The 20616-nt window shown below is 44.9% G+C and overlaps 2 protein-coding genes across 3 annotated transcripts in view; one reads left to right on the top strand and one right to left on the bottom strand.

Moving 5' to 3' along the window:
- The window catches only part of LOC121543468 (protein phosphatase Slingshot homolog 3), a 22066-nt gene continuing 1450 nt past the window's right edge, over nt 1–20616 (bottom strand). Inside the window, exons 3-17 of one of the 2 annotated variants that reach the window (XM_041853333.2) lie at nt 14544–14581; nt 12868–13057; nt 8445–8560; nt 7050–7118; nt 4638–4703; nt 4098–4280; nt 3917–4010; nt 3402–3530; nt 2748–2794; nt 2470–2616; nt 2042–2242; nt 1462–1648; nt 1214–1336; nt 988–1086; nt 1–908 (exon numbers count right to left, since the gene is read on the bottom strand). In XM_041853333.2, the coding sequence (XP_041709267.1) occupies nt 714–908; nt 988–1086; nt 1214–1336; nt 1462–1648; nt 2042–2242; nt 2470–2616; nt 2748–2794; nt 3402–3530; nt 3917–4010; nt 4098–4280; nt 4638–4703; nt 7050–7118; nt 8445–8560; nt 12868–13057; nt 14544–14581 (1884 nt within the window). In that variant the 3' untranslated portion in view covers nt 1–713. The remainder of the gene's footprint in view (nt 909–987; nt 1087–1213; nt 1337–1461; nt 1649–2041; nt 2243–2469; nt 2617–2747; nt 2795–3401; nt 3531–3916; nt 4011–4097; nt 4281–4637; nt 4704–7049; nt 7119–8444; nt 8561–12867; nt 13058–14543; nt 14582–20616) is intronic. The other variant, XM_041853343.2, reaches the window with a different exon arrangement.
- Nucleotides 8594–20616, top strand: part of LOC121543478 (glyoxylate reductase/hydroxypyruvate reductase-like) — a 21214-nt gene continuing 9191 nt past the window's right edge. Inside the window, exon 1 of the mRNA XM_041853362.1 lies at nt 8594–8616. Coding sequence (XP_041709296.1) covers nt 8609–8616 — 8 coding nt within the window. The 5' untranslated portion in view covers nt 8594–8608. The remainder of the gene's footprint in view (nt 8617–20616) is intronic.

The raw sequence follows: 20616 nt of genomic DNA on the forward strand, positions 1-20616 counted from the left end.
TTTTTCCATTCCAGCCATTACAATGAGCCCGTCCTCCTATAGCTTCTCCCACCAGCCTCCACTGGTTGACAGTTTTGAGTAACAACTTAAACATGCACAGCTCTTTGCTGTATTCGTCGAGTCCCTCTAGTCATGGTTTTACGTTTTTAAATCTCACATTATCAACTTTGCTGTGGGTTCGAGGCTTCTTTTTATAGTCTATGGCACGAGGAAACTGCAGACATGGTGATCTGAGCTATCTGATTGGCCAGCGGTAGGCCTATAGGTGCACTTGATTTGCTCTCTGGGCCTGCCGAGTAAGGGGTGTTCTACCTTCAGACACATGAAATGGTCAAAATATGAACACTGCCTTCCTGGCGCTAGGGCTGCTGAATCAAGTGCACCTACTGTCAACAGCGCAAAAAAATAAAAGGAATGCAAGGCTTTATCGTTTTTTTTTAACAATGTTTGGTGATCGACTAGAATGGCTTGGAGATCGACCAGTCGATCGATCAGTTGGTGACCACTGCATTCAAATAACCAAACAGGAAATATTGTGCAAAAGGCATGACTGTTAAATAATCTATAATATAATGATGATGATAGTTGGTCTGATGTATATAAATATATTAGGGTAATTCTTTCATGTTTATAGCTTGAAAGTGGGCGGAACATTTCATCTCTTCCTATTAGCGTCTCCTCTAGGCTTCTCATTCTCCATTCCTTCTTCCTCTTTACCGCCCCTCCATTGTCTTGGCATCTCCTTCCCCGGTCTCAGGTTTGCTTGGCCCCGCCCCTTCCCGTTTTCTGAGTCCTGATAGGCTGCTTGGCTCAGGTGAAACGTCCACATGGGCCCTCTGATGCATGAGGCCTTTCCGTCCATAACTCCGCCTCCGTTGCCCTGGAGACCTCCGGTGACTGTTGGCAATCTACGCCAGTGAATGATAAAGGGTAAGAAAAACTGTTGCTCTTGAATTTCACTCTTTCCCCATCTTTTACTTCTCTTACCTGTTCATGCCTTAGGTCCTCGTCTTCCAGTTCGTTGATGGACTGCATGAGAGAGAAGAGGTTCATCCTGCCACTGCGACTGGGGCTGTGAGAAGTCACCTAGAGTGGAAGGGAGGGAGGGAGGATATTAGAGATTGATAAACAGGTTGGTTTTGACATTGATTCAGTGTAATCTAATATTAGAGAAGGTATTGTCATGTCACTACATTTGTGAGAGGTTGCCCACCTTGTCACTGTCCTGTACAGTGATGAGGGGATTGGATGCAGCCGGTTCCGTGGATAGAGCAGCCTGTTCCATGGATGGAGCTTCTGGGTCAGTCTCAGACTTGTGGGCAGGCTCTTCAAATACCTGGTCAAGAGAGAGATTGAGAGAGATTTATGATTGCTTCAAATAATTCAAATATAATAAATTGCCGCAAAATATAATTCATCCAGATCTTGACAATATCATCCTAATCATAAATATTTCCTAACCATCTCTTTATCTGCCTCATCAACTTCATCCAGACTCTCCAACTCTTCCTCCTCCTCCTCGCTCTCCTCCTCCTCCTCCTCCTCCTCCTCATTGCTGTGTGAAGCAGCAGACTGCTCTCTCTCAATCTTCCTCTGCTCCTTCTCTGCCCGTGACTTCCACCTCCAGAGAGCGCTATGGCGCTGCTGACTGGAATGTAGGGTACAGTAAACATACAGGTGACGTTAACATTTACATTTACATTTTAGTCATTTAGCAGACGCTCTTATCCAGAGCGACTTACAGTTAGTGAGTGCATACATTATTTTTTTTATACTGGCCCCCCGTGGGAATCAAACCCACAACCCTGGCGTTGCAAACGCCATGCTCTACCAACTGAGCTACACCCCTGCCGGCCATTCCCTCCCCTACCCTGGACGACGCTGGGCCAATTGTGCGCCGCCCCATGGGTCTCCCGGTCGCGGCCGGTTACGACAGAGCCTGGATTCGAACCAGGATCTCTAGTGGCACAGCTAGCACTGCGCTGCAGTGCCTTAGACCACTGCGCCACTCGGGGACACACACATACGCGCGTTAATTAACCTGGCGTTGAGGATGCCGCTGTAGGTGTGGAGCTGCTTCATGAAGCCGTCGTTGGGCTGGACGATGGGCCTGCGGTCCCTGACGTAGGACAGAGCCACTTCCAGGGACCAGCGCTGCTGCTTCATGGCGTAGGCCACCACTGTGGACCCAGAGCGAGACACGCCCATCTTACAGTGCACCAGCACCGCCTGGCCACTCTGCCTATTGGGAGGGCAGAAAGGGGTTGTGTCATCATTGTGTGACTAAAATGAACAGTGTCATCCTTGAGACTTTCACTGGCTTATTCAGGGTGGCACATCGTTAACACATCATTCAAACAGTAAAAAATATTATAGAATAGACATAAATCGACTTAAAATCCATATCATTACAGCGCAATGCAGGGAGAAGGTCTACGAGTGAGAGGAGGAAGAGGAGGGTGAGACTACCTGGCTGTGTTGATGAAGGTGTATGTGTCTTTCCAGTGTGACAGCAGGTCTGTAGCCTCCACGTCGTACACTCTGATGTTCATGTAGCTGAAGGATTCTGGGAAAAAGTTGTCGATCTCCCGCGTCACGTTCAGGATGTAGCCCACACTGCAATGTCATTGGCAGACACTTAGTTACCCAGCAACAACACAACACATTGGCTTGCTCATTTGCTTACGCACCTTCCATACGTCAATAACAAGCGTACAAACACACATGGCAGTAAATGAAAAGTTTACTTGTTTTTCTGTAGCTCCTCAAAGTTGGCAGCATTCCACTCAGAGCCCTCAAAAGACACACACAGAGAGAGAGAGAGAGAGAGACCGAGCCTTATTCACCAGCCTGGAGAGGAGAGGGCCAGAGCTTTCTATTCACCAGCTGTAAACACTAGGCTGGAGTCGTGACCGACTCTTGGCTACAGTGCACTTCCTGTGATGATCATCCCCGGGGAGATTTCTTTACAACTTAAATCCCCTAGAGTCCATCTAAGTAACATAATAAAAAAATAACCAACAAAATCCGTCAGTTTAAACTAGAGTTATTTTTTGTATGGGTTGAGTCTCAATCCACCGCATCCGCCTATGTCGCCCTTCCGCATCTGCAGTGGAAAGTGGCAGAGCTACAGCGCTGTTTATCAGACCAGGAGGCATCCTGAAAATCGGTCTTCTCACAAAAATGTCTGTAGCATTTCGAACGGTTTGGCCTACAAATTAATATGACCAATCTACGACCCCCACAAGTGTCACGGGACTCGTTGTAAAGGTAACCCATACCGCTCCACATGATCAAGGTTAGGATTTGGGATTGGGTAAGCCGATCAGATCTGTGGTTAGGGGCTACTGCTGTGTGGCATAGGTCGAAGGTGACATTGTTAAGGGTCAGATGGGACTCACCAGGAACAAGTAGTCAAATATTTTGGAGGGCTTGTCCATCTGCGCCATGGTGACCATCATCTCGTTGTCAATGTATTCCTTGTAGTTCTTCATGTCCATGCCTATCCTGGTCTCCAGTGCACTGCGGACCTGGGGAAGGAGACAGGAGCAGGATGGCCAACTGAACAACGCAACGCCATATTTGCTCCCAATGAGCATTCAATCCGTCCATGAGGTTAAAATGAGCTTTTGAGCTCTGGTTCTGACTTGGCCGGTTTAAATGGCTTGTGTTACAGGTAAAGTGTCATAGATACGGACACAGACTCTACAAGTCATTTCGGTCATAGACTGTAGACAGACTCCCTGTATATTACCATATCGATTATGATCAATTCTATCAAGTGATCTACTTCCACTTCGGTTGCATTTCAGCCACTTGAGGCAGCTATCGCCTTCGCCTGTGACCTTGCCAAGTATTGGGCTTATTTCATGAAAAGTGCTTTTTTAAAATGTATTATAGTACATCTTTGTGGTACCTGTTTGGAGGTGATATTCTCTAGGTCTTCTGTTCTCATGATGTCTCTGAGCTCCTCTTTGATCTGCCGCTCCACAGACACCCTCTCTGTCGAGCTGCATACAGACAAGAGAGAGAGAGACAGAGTATGACTACCTGCTTCCCCTTCCACATCTAGCCGACATACACACACACACACACACCTCTGCCCGGCGCTGTCCCTCCTGAGTGACTCCAGGCCCGTCATGGCTCCCCACTCGTTGAGACAGAAGCGGTCAGACTCCACATGACCGTAGTAGTGTTGAGCCCAGTCCAGTCCACAGCCTGGGATCACTGCCCCCTTCACCGCCCGCTCACAGCAGCCATGGAGTGCCTGCAGCACTGACCTGGGGACAGCGGAGACACACACATCAGGGTCTACACAGTGAAAAAGACTAAAGGCCATTATGGATGAAAGCGTAGAGGTTTTAGGTCATCCTATTACAGTACTGAAAGGGAGTATCGTGTGTGTGTGTGTGTGTGTTTACTGTATTTGTCAACAATATCCAGCCTACCACACAGTCTGTATGGAAACAAGCTTGAATAAAACCTACCACAGTCTGTATGGAAACAGAATTGAATAAAACCTACCACAGTCTGTATGGAAACAGGTTGGAATAAAACCTACCACATAGTCTGTATGGAAACAGAATTGAATAAAACCTACCACAGTCTGTATGGAAACAGGTTGGAATAAAACCTACCACATAGTCTGTATGGAAACAGGCTTGAAGATTCTCGTCTTTTCTGCAGACGTGACACTGAAACCACTGAGAAGGTGAGAAAAAATAAAAAGGGAGGGTGATTGAGAGAGAAAGAGTGCAACACAGATGGATGGTGTGTGTGTGAAAGAGAGAGGGAGAGAGATAGCATCATTGCAGTGTGAAGGTATGATCCTGCTAATGGCAGACACCCAGTCAGTGGGTGTGAGAGTCGTGGTGTGACAGAGACACTTCACAGAGACAGCATGTGAACCCTATTACCGCTACACAGAACAAGACAGGGCTACAACATCAATTGAATGCGGTTTCTTACTCCTGGTTAAGATTGGAGGTGGAGTAATCTGATCCTAGATCTATGGTAAACGGAATCTTCTCCCTTGAGGCAACACTGCTGCACACCCAGGTCAACGAAGCAACACATTCCCACCACACACCAGAACAGCCAAAAGCTCTACATAAACTTTACAGTCAACGCTTAAACACATTGTGAACAAACTATTGAAATAATGGCGCCGGAGGGGATGGCCACCGTTTTACAGGCCCCTGGCCAACGGTGCTTTTTATTTTTACATAATGTTTAGGCCATCGTTTCATATGACCGAAAAGAGCTTCTGGACATCAATAAAGCGATTACTAACCTGGATTTGGCCATAATCTGACCATAACTCCATCCTCTTAATTCCTGCTTACAAGCAAAAACTCAAACAGGAAGTACCAGTGATGTGCTCAATACGGAAATGGTCCGATGAAGCGGCCGCTAAGCTACAGGACTGTTTCACTAGCACAGAATGTAAAATGTTACGGGATTCATCTGACGGCATTGAAGAGTTTACCACATCAGTCACCGGCTTCATTAATAAGTGCATCGATGACGTAGTCCCCACAATGACCGAACGTACATATCCCAACCAGAAGCCATGGATTACAGGCAACATCCGCACTGAGCTAAAGGCTAGAGCTGCCGCTTTCAAGGAGCGTAACACAAATCTATCAAACAGACGCGTACTCGGAGCATGCGCTGACCAGCTAGCTAGGTGTCTTCACTGACATTTTCAACTTCTCCCTGACCCAGTCTAATACCCACGTTTCAAGCAGACCACCATAGTCCCTGTGCCCAAGAACGCCATGGTAACCTAAATGACTGATGTAGTACTCACATCAGTCGCCATGAAATGCTTCGAAAGGCTGGTCATGGCTCACATCAACTCCATCATCCCAGACACTTTGGACCTACTCCAATTCGCATACTGCCCCAACAGATCCACAACTTCTCCCTCAATGTCAGCAAGACAAAAGGAGCTGATCGTGGACTACAGGAAACAGAGGGCCGAGCACGCCCCCATTCACATCGACAGGGCTGTAGTGGAGACGGTCGAGAGCTTCAAGTTCCTTGGTATCCACATCACTAAGGACCAATCATGGTCCAAAAACACCAACACAGTCATGAAGAGGGCACGACAACACCTCATACACCTCAGGAGGCTGAAAAGGTTTGGCATGGGCCCTCAGATCCTCAAAAAGTTATACAGCTGCACAATTGAGAGCATCTTGACAGGCTGCATTACCGCTTGGTATGGCAACTGCTTGCGTATGGCCCAGTACATCACTGGGGCCGAGCTCCCTGCCATCCAAGACCTCTATACCAGGTGGTGTCAAAGGAAGGTCCTAAAAAGGGTCAAAGACTCCAGCCACCCAAGTCACAGTCTGTTCTCTCTGCAACGTACAGCAAGCGGTACCGGAGCGCCAAGTCTGGGACCAAAAGGTTCCTGAACATCTACCCCAAAGCCATAAGACTGCTACCTGGACTTTCTATTTCTCACCCCCTACCTACATGTCCATAGTACTTAAATCAGTCACCTAACCAAACATACAGGTACATATTACCTTAAATCAATCAATCACCCTAACTACCTCGTACCCCAGTACACTAACTCGGTACCGGTACTCCTTGTATACAGCATTGTTGTTATTTTATTACTTTTCTTTTGATCTATTTGTTAAATTTCTTACTTTTTAACTGCATTGTTGGGAAAGGGCTCATAAGTGAGCATTTCACTGTAAAGTCCACAATTGTTGTATTCGGCACATGTGACAAATAAAATGTTATTGGATTTTATTAGAAAGTACTTATGCAGTGAATGCAGATGTTTTAAGTGTTGACCTAAGGGGTGACATAGTGACATAAACAAATTGAGAATAATCCAAGTACATAAACAGAGAGAGATTACTCATTGGTATTACTATGTCTGCCCAGCCACCAAGATGCCAGGCCAACCGTGCTGTGGCAAAGGCTCAGCAAGCTACTTCCTAGTTTCCTCATTTGACTCCTGCACTCTTTCAGTTCATCCCTCCATCTTTCTCTTTCACTCACAACAACACGTTTTTAACGCTTACCCATCTCCGTCCAGATACACTTGTGTGTCGCTCCATATCGGCACAACCAGACCGATAGTACACTGACCACTGAAAGAAACAGAGACAGATTGTTTTCATTCATTTCTCTTTGTTTGGCAACATTTACTAGATTTATTTTCTATCAACGTAAGTCATTCTCTAGACTGGTCTAAGGTAGGGCTGGGCGATATGGCCAAATTGAACGGTATGACAGTATTTTATGTTTTTTAATAATACAAGTTCTAAATGTGCTTTATGAGTAGTGCGTGACCCTAGGGTGGCAACACATACATTCTAAGTGATTTCAATGGGCCTTTCTCCATACTGATTGTTTTACACTGTTCAAATAATTATTTGCATTTTCAACAATTTCTGCATTTCCTGCACTCATTTGACATCATTTCCACACTGCCACGTAGGGCTGCACGATATGGGCAAACAATCTAGGCCTTATTTTTAACCAAATGTTGCACTTTAGAGCAATAACACTTGGGTTAACTATTGGAATTACGGAAATAGAATGATTATTCTAATTCTATAGTTAAAATATAATAGTGGGCACTTTGAATACAGTGTTGTTTGACATGACAATGAATGAAAATGCCAGGTAGGAGTTATTGTGACAGGGTAGGAACCAAAGTGTTGATAAGTGTTTCCTAGGGGACGCTATAATCTTTGGCTACATTGAATGTTCTCTTAGCTACGTTATGTAGCTAACATATTAATGCTTTGCATATTCTTCTTTGATTTAGAAGATACTATTGTACAAACAACATGCTGATTTAGGTCTACACCCTCACTGGTATTATCAGGCTGTATAGCTAGTTACGTTTGCTCTGACTTAGTACATTTATTAGTTCGCTAGCTAGCTAACTAGCAATTAGTGGCGAACAAGATTTAGGCCCAACTTGCTAAGAAAAGCCAAACACGCTGTTTGCAGATGTAAGAAACACAAACTAAGTGTAATTATAGAACGCTAGAGGATTTATATTAAGTAGTAAGTGAAAACAGCATCGTTGTACATTGTTGCATGTGCTGCATTTACCATGCAGACTGAAAGCAAGTGTCTCGTGGTCGAGGAACAACAAATGCGCTCCTTGAGTGACAGGGGGCGGGGCTAGGTCTGTGTGGAAAGCGGCATGGAGAGAGAGAAAGCGCGGAGAGAGATGACTCAAGTAGCGAAGTAAACTATAAAAATGGACGTTACACACGGCGTATCACATTTAACAAACCAAAACATTCAAATACCGTTATAGAAGGCAAAGTAAAAACCCAAACCGGTCCGTGCATCAGTACCGGTATATCGTAAAATACGGAATACTGCCCAGCAAAGGGTCTAAGGTAACCACAGCAACCACTGTACACCTCTACTGAAACAATGACAACAGCACACACCTGTCTGTGTCGGGGAAGTCCATCCCCAGTAGAATGCTCTCCTGTTTGTTACTGAAGGTGGAGACTACGATCAGATACCGCACCCTGACTGGACTCACTGACTCCAACCTCACCGCCTGCATGGAGATGGGGAGGTGGGAGAGAAAGGAGGGATAAGGGACGACATGTACAGGTAGGGTTGAGACAGGGATAAAGGGCATTTATACACTGAACAAAAATATAAAACACAACATGCAACAATTTCAAAGATTTTACTGAGTTACAGTTTATATAAGGACATCAGTAAATTGAATTAAATTAATTAGGCCCTAATCTATGGATTTCACACGTCTGGGAATACAGATATGCATCTGTTCGTCACAGGTACCTTAAAAAAAAGGTAGGGGGCCTGGATGAGAAAAGCAGTCAGTATCTGGTGTGACCACCATCTGCCTCATGCAGCGCAACACATCTCCTTCACAGAGTTGATCAGGCTGTTGATTGTCGCCTGTGGGTGACATGTCTGGTGAGTATGCAGGCCATGGAAGAACTGGGACATTTTCAGCTTCCAGGAATTGTGTACAGATCCTTGCGACATAGGGCCTTGCATTATCATGCTGAAACATGAGGTGATGGCGGTGTATGAATTGCACAACAATGGGCCTCAGAATCTCGTCACGGTATCTCTGTGCATTCAAATTGCCATCGATGCACTTGTGTTTGTTATCCGCAGCTTATGCCTGCCCATACCATAACCCCACTGCCACAATGGGGCACTCTGTTCACAACGTTGACATCAGCAAACCGCTCGCCCACGTCTGCCATCTGCCCGGTACCGTTGAAACCGGGATTCATCTGTGAAGAGCACACTTCTCCAGTGTGCTAGTGTCCATCGAAGGTGAGCATATGCCCACTGCAGTCGGTTACGACGCCGAACTGCAGTCAGGTCAAGATCCTGGTGAGGACGACAAACATGCAGATGAGCTTCCCTGAGTGTGTGTATAAATTCTTCGGTTGTGCAAACACAGTTTCATCAGCTGTCCGGGTGGCTGGTCTCAGACGATCCTGCAGTTGAAGAAGCCGGATGTGGTCCTGGGCTGGCGTGGTTACACGTGGTCTGCGGTTGTGAGGCCGATTGGACGTACTGCCAAATTCTCTAAAACGTTGTTGGAGGCATCTTATGGTAGAGAAATGAACATTCAATTATCTGGCAACAGCTCTGGTGGACATTCCGGCAGTCAACATGTCAATTGCGCGCTCCCTCAAAACTTGAGACATCTGTGGCATTGTGTTGTGTGACAAAACTGCACATTTAATGGCCTTTTATTGTCCCCAGCACAAGGTGCACTTGTGCAATGATCATGCCGTTTACCCTTTACGGGATCGGTGTTCCGTATACGGGACGGTTGAGCTAACGTGTGCTAATGTGATTAGCATGACTGTTGTAAGTAACAGCAAACTTTCCAGGACATAGACATGTCTTATATGGGCAGAAAGCTTAAATTCTTGTTAATCTAACTGCACTGTCCAATGTACAGTAGCTATTACAGTGAAACAATAACATGCTATTGTTTGAGGAGAGTGCACGACAACAAAAAACGTATCATGGCAACTGGTTTGATACATTCACCTCTGAAGGTATATAATGTACTTACATTCAGTAATCTTGCTCTGATTTGTCATAGTTTTGTTTGATAAAATCAATTTGTATATTTCAAATGTAGGAACTGGGTTCTACAGTTTGAACCCCTCCTGTCTCTGGCTCCACACCCACCCCCCGCCCGGCCATCTAGATGTGTGAAAGTTAGTGTATAAGCTAATGATCCATCATGTATGACATTCCTGGGAGTGTATAAACTTACATGTTGTATTACCATATCATTTTTGTATGTTCTCTATAGTTATGTACTTGAAAATGTATCAATTGACCAATTCGGCATATTTGGGCATACTTGATACAAAATAGTCCAGTATTGAAATGCTTCACTGGATCAATCTGAAACTTTGCACACACACTGCTGCCATCTAGTGGCCGAAATCTAAATTGCGCCTAAACTGCAATATTAATTTTTTATTTAGTCATTTAGCAGACGCTCTTATCCAGAGCGACTTACAGTTAAGTGAGTGCATACATTTATATTTTTCATACTGGCCCCCCGTTGGAATCGAACCCACAACCCTGGCGTTGCAAACGCCATGCTCTACCAACTGAGCTACATCCCTGCCGGCCATTCCCTCCCCTACCCTGGACGACGCTGGGCCAAATGTGCACCAACCCAATGGATCTCCCGGTCGCGGCCGGCTACGACAGAGCCTGGATTCGAACCAGGATCTCTAGTGGCACAGCTGCGCCACTCGGGAGGCCATATTGGCCACACTCTTGGCATTCTTGGCATTCTCTTAACCAGCTTCATGAGGTAGTCACCTGGAATGCATTTCAATTAACAGGTGTACCTTTGTAAAAGTTAATTTGTGGAATGTCTTTCCTTCTTAATGCGTTTGAGCCAATCAGTTGTGTTGTGACAAGGTAGGGGTGGTATACAGAAGATAGCCCTATTTGGTAAAAGACCAAGTCCATATTATAGCAAGAACAGCTCAAATAAGCAAAGAGAAATGACAGTCCATCATTACTTTAAGACATGAAGGTCAGTCAATACGGAACATTTCAAGAACTTTGAAAATTTCTTCAAGTGCAGTCGCAAAAACCATCAAGTGCTATGATGAAACTGGCTCTCATGAGGACCGCCACAGGAATGGAAGACCCAGAGTTACCTCTGCTGCAGAGGATAAGTTCATTAGAGTTACCAGCCTCAGAAATTGCAGGCCAAATAAATGCTTCACAGAGTTCAAGTCACAGACGCATCTCAACATCAACTGTTCAGAGGGGACTGTGTGAATCAGGCCTTCATGGTCAAATTGCTGCAAAGAAACCACTACTAAAGGACACCAATAAGAAGAAGAGACCTGCTTGGGCCAAGAAACATGAGCAATGGACATTAGACCGGTGGAAATGTGTCCTTTGGTCTGGAGTCCAAATTGGAGATTTTTGGTTCCAACTGCCGTGTCATTGTGAGACACGGTGTGGGTGAACGGATTATCTCTGCATGTGTAGTTCCCACCATAAAGCATGGAGGAGGAGGTGTTATGATGTGGGGGTGCTTTGCTGGTGACACTGTCTGTGATTTATTTAGAATTCAAGGCACACTTAACCAGCATGGCTACCAGAGCATTCTGCAGCGATACGCCATCCCATCTGGTTTGGGCTTAGTGGGATTATCATTTGTTTTTCAACAGGACAATGACCCAACACTCCTCCAGGCTGTGTAAGGGCTATTTTACCAAGAAGGAGAGTGATGGAGTGCTGCATCAGATGACCTGGCCTCCACAATCCCCTGACCTCAACCCAATTGAGATGGTTTGGGATGAGTCGGACCGCAGAGTGAAGGAAAAGCAGCCAACAAGTGCTCAGCATATGTGGGAACTCCTTCAAGACTGTTGGAAAAGCATTCCAGGTGAAGCTGGTTGCGAGAATGCCAAGAGTGTGCAAAGCTCTCATCAAGGCAATGGGTGGCTATTTGAAGAATCTCAAGTATAAAATATATTTCGATTTGTTTAACACTTTATTGGTTACTACATGATTCCATATGTGTTATTTCATAGTTTTGATGTCTTCACTATTATTCTACAATGTAAAAATAAAGAAAAACCCTTGAATGAGTAGGTGTGTCCAAACTTTTGACTGGTACTATATGTGTAGGTGGATGTTACTAGCCTGAGTCTGGTGTGCTATCGTGCCAACACCTTGTCATGCCAAACAGGTTTGGGTTTGACAATGAGTAATGGAGTTGGCAAGAACACAAACAGATCTGGGACCACCAGGCTAGGATGTTACATGTTGGAGGTGTTTAAGGGTGAGTTACCATCCTTTCTATAATGTAAAGGCACTTTGAGACCTAGTGAAAAGGATTACATGAATGTGACCCATTAGTAGAAGCTTTTAACATGACATTACTCAGTGCTCCAGGCATCACGCCTGTTCTAGTCATGCTATGGGCCCTGTGTAGCTCAGTTGGTAGAGCATGGCGCTTGCAACGCCAGGGTTGTGGGTTCAATTGGGCCAGTATGAAAAAATAAAACAATAAAAAATTATGCACTCACTAACTGTAAGTCGCTCTGGATAAGAGCGTCTGCTAAATGACTAAAATGTAAATGTGTTGTAACAGAGGTGGTTTGGTGAACCACGCAACAGTGATGAGTAACCTTGCCTGAGACCTGAAGACTTGCTGATGCCCAGGCATTATCTAAGCACAAACACAGTGTTGTGGTGTGCAGACTGCAGATGACCCAAGTTTAAACCCAGTCCTTCACACAATGCCTGTCCTATCCATTGTATGCTTATTCTATACATTCTACCTCTGGGCATGTGACTGCTGACAGGTCTCACCAGTTTGATAGTGTCCTCTGGTCTTAGTAGTGACACCATGGCGTGCAGCTGTCTGTGCTGTGTGTCTGAAGCTCCGCCCCCCAGCTTCAGGGGTGAAAGTGAGTGATTGGGCGATGTCTCTTCATGTGGCCCCTCCCTCTCTCCCTCTTCCAGGAGAAGGACGGCCCCTTTGACCAGAGCAAAGCTCTCTCTGTTATGGAGGATGGAAGACTGAATTATTACTTTGAAAGATGTTTGCAATGAAACTTCCATATGATCACATCCAAACTACAGTGCATTCGGACCCCTTGACTTTTTCCACATTTTGTTACGTTACAGCCTTATTCTAAAATGGATCAAATTGTTTTTTTCCCCCTCAATCTACACACCATACCCCATAATGACAAAGCAAAAACAGGTTTTTAGAATTTTTTGCACATTTATGAAAAAAACTAAAACAAAAAAAAAGAAACCCGGAAATATCACATTTACATAAGTATTCAGACACTTTACTCTGGCTGGGCCACTCAAGGACATTCAGAGACTTGTCCCGAAGCCACTCCTGCGTTGTCTTGGCTGTGTGCTTAGGGTCGTTGTCCTTCGCCCCAGTCTGAGGTCCAGAGTGCTCTGGAGCAGGTTTTCATCAAGGATCTCTCTGTACTTTACTCCGTTCATCTTTCCCTCGATGCTGACTAGTCTCCCTGCCGCTGAAAAACATCCCCACAGCATGATGCTGCCACTTCCATGCTTCACCGTAGGGATGGTGCCTGGTTTCCTCCAGACGTGATGCTTGGCATTCAGGCCAAAGAGTTCAATCTTGGTTTCATCAGACCAGAGAATCTTGTTTCTCATGGTCTGAGAGTCCTTTAGGTGCCTTTTGGCAAACTCCAAGCGGGCTGTCATGTGCATTTTAGTTAGGAGTGGCTTCCGTCTGGCCACTCTACCATAAAGGCCTGATTGGTGGAGTGCTGCAGAGATGGTTGTCCTTCTGGAAGGTTCTCCCATCTCCACAGAGCAACTCTGGAGCTCTATCAGAGTGACCATCAGGTTCTTGGTCACCTCCCTGACCAAGGCCCTTCTCCCCTGATTGCACAGTTTGGCCAGGCGGCCAGCTCTAGGAAGAGTCTTGGTGGTTCCAAACTTCTTCGATTTAAGAATGATGGAGGCCACTGTGTTCTTGGGGACTTCCAATGCTGCAGACATTTTTGGTACCCTTCCCCAGATCTGTGCCTAGACACAATCCTGTCTCGGAGCTCTACGTCAATTCCTTCGACCTCATGGCTTGGTTTTTGCTCTGACATGCACTGTCAACTGTGGGATCTTATATAGACAGGTGTGTGCTTTTCCAAATAATGTCCAATCAATTGAATTTACCACAGGTGGACTCCAAATCAAGTTGTAGAAACATCTCAAGCATGATCAATGGAAACAGGATGCACCTGAGCTCAATTTAGAGTCTCATAGCAAAGGGTCTGAATTTTCGAGTCTCATAGCAAAGGGTCTGAATAGTTATGTAAATAAGGTATCTGGTTTTGATTTTTAATAAATGTGCAAAAATGTCTAATTAAATCAATTTTAGAATAAGGCTGTAACGTAACAAAATGTGGAAAAGGGGAAGCGGTCTGAATACTTTCCAAATGCACTGTATATATACAAATTTAATTCACAACCCAAAACTAAAAAACACAGTAATCTACCTTTTCTGAAGTCTCCCTCTTCTTGGGATGCTTTCATCCTTCAAAAAATTATATGAAAGATGATTAATTTACTAACACAAACTCCTTAGCCCTGTGGCGTAACTACATCGTCACAGGCCCCTGTGCTAGATTTAACAGTGAGCCCCCAATGTAAATCAGAAGAGCAACTGAAAGTCAACAGACCAGGTGAACTAGAAAGACATTCACACTTACAGGTGGCCAAAAATAACTAACTGAAAGCCACGCACCCCAATAAGCCACACCTCCAAATCCTTGCTACAATATCATTGGACAGTATTTGCTTATTTCCTAGCACTCTTTGCACACACAAAACATTTTTTTTGTAACTGTTCAGTGAGGTTTGTTATGTGAACCAAATAGATTTGTCATCATAAATGTTTGGGTATTAAAAAATATATAATTACGAAGAACCATGACTGGGATGTTTTGTTATGCAAATCACTTGTAGGTCCATCTTTCAGTGTCTAATAGCATGAGGTATATTGAGAACAACACGATTGACTAATGATTGGCCCCACATTAAATGACTAGGGGGTCCATGCGAAACTTGATATTGAGAGCTTGGCGTCCGCCACTGCCTTAGCCTGAGTGTTTGTGCCATCATGCCAACTCTCTGTAAATCATTGTCATGCCAAACTTCACTTGACAATGACAGCAATGTAGTTCGCAGGAGCACAAACAGATCTGGGACCAGGCTATAACCAATTTACTTTTTACTGTGTAAATCTACAATCTGATAAATATACCATCTTGTGTCACATATTGAAGTCTGCTGATTACAGAGTGATAAACCTCTTTAATTATAGAGTGCAGGGAGAGAAAGAATAAGGAAGAGGAACAGAAAAGACAAACAGGGAGGGAAAAGTGAGAGAGAACAGAATGTATGAGAGAGGGGTAGCTGCAGTATCAAGGTGTGAGTGAGTGAAACTTGAGACAGTAACATAAGGGTTATTCCTCACGAAACCAGGACAAGAAAATACCATGGTTTTTGAGATTTTCACAAAATGTCATCCATAGAATGTTCCTTTGGAGAAAGGATTGTTGACATATATTTGACATTTATATCTAAAAGCATAATTGAGAAATTATTAATCAAAGTTGGCATATTTATGACACCTTGGCCTTACCCATGCCTCCTTTAAGACTCCATAATGTTTCATCTGTAGGAGCCACAAAGCAGAAATTGGTGTCATATGAAGGTTTATCGCTTGCTCTGTAAAATCAGTAGTATTTTGCTTTCAATAACAATTTTTGTACATTAATTTATTAACATTGAAAAATATAAACATGAATATTCAAAATATGCAATTTTTTTATTTTTCTATAGATATTGTTGAACATAATATACTCTACGGGCAAATCAAAGTTCCAGAGTTCCCTCTCTGCTACTTTTAAAGTTATGGCCCATTTTAAACAGAGAAATTGGCATAGTAGGCAATGTAACCAATCACAGCCCTCCTTTTACTTGTATCATTGCACATCCTACAAATCACCAGCAGAGTGAATCAAATGTTATATTCACGCTGTTGGTAATGCTTACAAATTTAAACACAACTCTAAAAGTAACAGAGATCCCACTCTGGAACACTGATATGCTGTAGAGTATATTATGTTCAACAATATATAGAACAATTTGCCAAATGAAAATGTGTATACTTTCTATATTCATGTTTATACATTTCATTACCTCAAATTAATTTAAAGAAATGGTTATTTAAATGGGAAAATACTACTAATATTTCAGAGCAAGCGGTAAAGCTTCATATGACACCCATTTTTGCTTTGTAGCCGAATCAGATGAAACATTCTGGATTCTTAAAGGAGGCGTGGGTAAGGCCAAAATGTCAAATATTCAAACTTCAATTAATTATGTCTCAATTATGCGTTTAGATATTGTTAAAATGGCCAGCTTCAGTCAGCTGATTCTAGCCATCCCATCTGGTTAGTTCTAGTCGGACAGCTCATTCTCCCATTCAGAGGACCCCCACTTTTGTTAGTGTCTTATCTGTCAAAGTCACACCAAATACTTATCACCAAATCTCATTCAGCCTATCAGTGGCGTTGATTCCAGGAACTTCGGTTTCAGTTAGTCTATGACCCCAGCACACTGTGTGGTCAGAAACGTGCTTTCCCCATCCTGATGAGCATTTCCACAGTTTCCCTCCTGCTCAACTTTTCCTCCTTGTGTGTCATTTATGTGGAGCTAAGTCTTGTGGTCTATTGTGTAGAATTACTGTGTGTTAAGTTTGTTAGCTAGCTCGCGCTCCCCTAGCATTGGAATGCATGAGCATTTTAGCATGACTGTTAGCGATTAGCAGTTTATTAGCATTTCTCCTTTATGGTGCTAGGCTATTTTCTATTATATATATCACTCATGCTCATTGTATTTATATTATGTATACATTTCAACATTACTGTAATGTTTATTTGAGCACATTTGCCTGAGTTTCATGTGTACAAGTCCAATAGGTTGTTTAGTCTATTGCCATGTGACTAGGCCTTATGCCTGCTGCAGTGTATAGCCCTTGCTGTTTTATACTTACCTGTGCTAGCATATACAGCCATGTCATTCATATTATAGCAGTGCTATAGCCTAAGTTTTCTTTCTCCGCTTTCCTTTCAGAACCACATAGTTAATGTCAGTTCTCACTGGACATGATTCTCAGTTATCTGAACCATGGGTGGTCAGATGTGTATGTGATGTGTGAATGTGGACATCTTCTTCCATTAAACTCCCCTTAACCTGGACATCCGCCTCATCGTTGTTCTGACCGGATATTCTGTAGTGGTTGCTACCGGCCATAAGCCAGCACCTAAGATTTCTTATTACATTCATGGTCCTTCGATTCTCTACAACCCTACCCCCTATTTTTCATGGTCCTTCAAGCCGGAGCCAGTAACTGCTACAGCCCAAGGATGCCAGTTAACAGAGAATATCCTCCACAAGATGTGGTCCGTCCGCGCCGACCAGCTCACCTGCCACAATATCTCGACAATTACGGTGATGGCTACCTCAAGGCACAAACTACCACACACATCCACATACTACTCCTACGAGGGAGAGCAGCTAGAGGGTTTTCTTGAGCACTTGAGACGGGATATACTGCAGTCAAAGTGCCATTCTTCCCATTCAACAACTCCTCACCGGTCCAAGACACCACCCAGGCTGACTAGCAGAATAGAGGGCAGAGCCTCAGCCTTTTCATTGGTTGCTAATTCACCGGGTTCGCACCTCAGGCTAACCTCGACCAGAGATCGCCAAGATCAGCGTCGAACCTCAGCCAGAGATCACCGGAATCAGCGTGGACCTGAGCGTGGACCGCGTTTACACAGCCAGCGTGACGAGATTGATGAGCTCATTGAAGCAGTCCGGAAGATGGAATGTTCCTACAGTCCACCCGACCACCGTCGCCAGTACTTACCTGATGGACACTCCCAGTTGTCACCTGACCGTCTCACCCAGTCCTTCAACAGTTCTCTCCTCTTACAACTGAAAGGCGTCTTAGAGGAGAACAGGGACCTGTGCCACCAAGCTGCCCAAGAAGTTGATGACATCATCTCAGAGATCATCATGCAACAGATACTACACCAGAAGCGCCAGAATGAGGTTCTGTGGTGCCAGCGCAACCAGCTCATTGACGCCAGAAAATGCTCGAGACGCAGCGCCGTTCCACATCAGCTTCACCATTAGCCCCGGTCTCGGATCAGACCCCTGCTGTAGAGTCCCTCACAGCGGTGCTACAGCTTTCTCCAGGGCCAGAGGAGCTACCAGAGCTCACCCTGGCAGAGCACCCTACCACTGTGCTCAAGCCGACCCCAGCCGAGCAAATCCAGACAGTTCCGTGAAAGGAGCTGCAGTTAGTAGTGGGGCCTACTACACCGGCTCCTGCCATGGAGCTTCAGCTCACCACTCCCACAGCTGTGCTTCAACCAGCAACTGTCGCAGAGTCTCAACTGGTTCCCACAGTTGTGCCATCGCCGTCTCCAGTGACAGAGGTTCTGCCGACCCCTGCTCTGGACCCCAAGATTAATCCTTACCTCCCTGCCTGTTCCCGAGCAGGAAGACCTACAGCCTTCTCCAGGGATGGAGGAGATACCAGAGTTCACCCTGAGGGAGAACCCTACTCCAGCTGACACCTCTAAATGTCAGTTGGTCCATAATGTGGGAGCCCTGTCTGTAGCTGCTGAAGGCGCCAAGTCCAGCCCTGCCACTCAGACCTCTCCAGTCCTTGTCTGGTGGGATCTGCCTAGTCCTACCTTCGACGTCCAGCCTACTGCGGTCCAAAGACGTCTCCCTGCTCCTCCCTGGGAGCCCCCTCCAGTCTCTGCTGCAGTGGCTCGGTCCGTGTCTGCTGTCCAGGCCGTCAGTCCCTGCCTGGTGAAACCTGCCGTTCTCAGCCCTGGGGTTCTTGCTAGCCCATCCAAACTGTTTCCTGCTAGCTCCAGCCTTGGGAGACCCTCCTGACGTCCCCGTGGGGAACCCTCCTGGTTTCCCCGTGGGGTACCCTCCGGAACAAGGTGTTCAGTGACCTGTCGTAGGAGACACCTCACCTTCTGCCCTACTAGGTCCTCAGTCTATAGCCCCAGTAGGTCCAGAGTATCTTAGCCCTTAGTTCCCTGATCGCTTAGTGGCTTCACAGTTTTCTGCTAAGCTGGGTACCCAGTTTCCTATCCCAGTAGGCCCAGAGCTTTCTGTCCTGATAGTTCTAACGTTCCCTAGCTCACAGTCTGTAGCCCAGTCAGGCCCCAGGTCACTAGCTCTGTCAGGCCCCAAGTCAACAGCTCTGGGCGCTGTCAGTTTCTCCTGGACCCAGGGTCCAGCTCTCTCCCACCTTTGGGTCTTTCCCCCCCCTCTCTTTCAGTTGTGCAGCTGTCTCCTCTCCTGAGATCTTCGCCTGTTGCTGCTGTGGGATCCAGCTGATCTTAGTTCCCAGTGTGATGTGTGAATTTTGGCATCTTCTTCCATTAAACTCCCCTTAACCTGGACATCCGCCTCATCCTTGTTCTGACAGAGCATTCTGTAGTGGTTGCTACCGGCCTTAAGCCAGCACCTAAGATTTCTTATTACAGTCATGGTCCTTCGATTCTCTACAACCCTACCCCTATTTTTCAGATATAAATGTCAAATATATGTAAACAATCCAAAAGGTACATTCTATGGATTACATTGCTTATGGGGCTTTTTACATGGAAATGCCGACATCGGACATCCATGGACGTTGAAAAGTAGTTGAAATTTTGTCAGTCCAAATCTGAACCAATCATAGATATCTGTTTCACAAATGTGGACATTACAGTAAAGAAATGTACAGAAGAGTAAAGTTTAGTACAGTACATTACATTACAGTACTAGAGCACACTAGAGTAGAGTACAGTATAATTTACTGTTCTCTACTGTAATGTACTGAACTATACTTTACTGTGCTGTACTGTGATGCCCAAACTTGTGAAACAGATGTCTACGATTGGTAGGTGGTCACAAAACTGAGGGAGATTTTAGTGTCATTCTGTTACCAAACTTTACATCTGTTCTTCGAGTAAATATGTTTTTTAGTTTTAAAAAAATCTAGAAATTGTTAAAACTAGTCCTTGTGCATAGGGTTGTATGGTTTGTTTAACTTTGCAATCAACGGATTTTGTTTGTCATACTTTTTAAGTGAAAAATCGTCGTCATCGTCATTCTGTTACCGTGAAATTGCCCAAATGTATGTCAACAATCCTTCCTCCAAAGGACCATTTTATGGATTAAATTAAGTGAATATCCACCCCAAATTTTTTGTCCTGGTTTTGTGAGGAATCATCACACATTACCTGTTATTCAACTGACATGTCCAGACAACACACAATTAAAAAATTGTAGAGGATGGCCTGGAGAGGACAGCAGAGGAGCGTTGAGGGTTTGAAAGGAAGAGAGAAGGAGAAAAAATGAGTTAACAGTAGTAGAGATGACAGAGTAGTAGTATGCAGGGGGACGGAGGAGGGCAAAGTTATGTCTGCCTGTCCGGGGAAGCTGGGAACAGAAAAGTGAGAATGTCGCCTGATGTTTTGGCAT

This window comes from Coregonus clupeaformis, chromosome 3 (genome assembly GCF_020615455.1).
Source record: "Coregonus clupeaformis isolate EN_2021a chromosome 3, ASM2061545v1, whole genome shotgun sequence".
Classification (NCBI taxonomy): domain Eukaryota; kingdom Metazoa; phylum Chordata; class Actinopteri; order Salmoniformes; family Salmonidae; genus Coregonus; species Coregonus clupeaformis.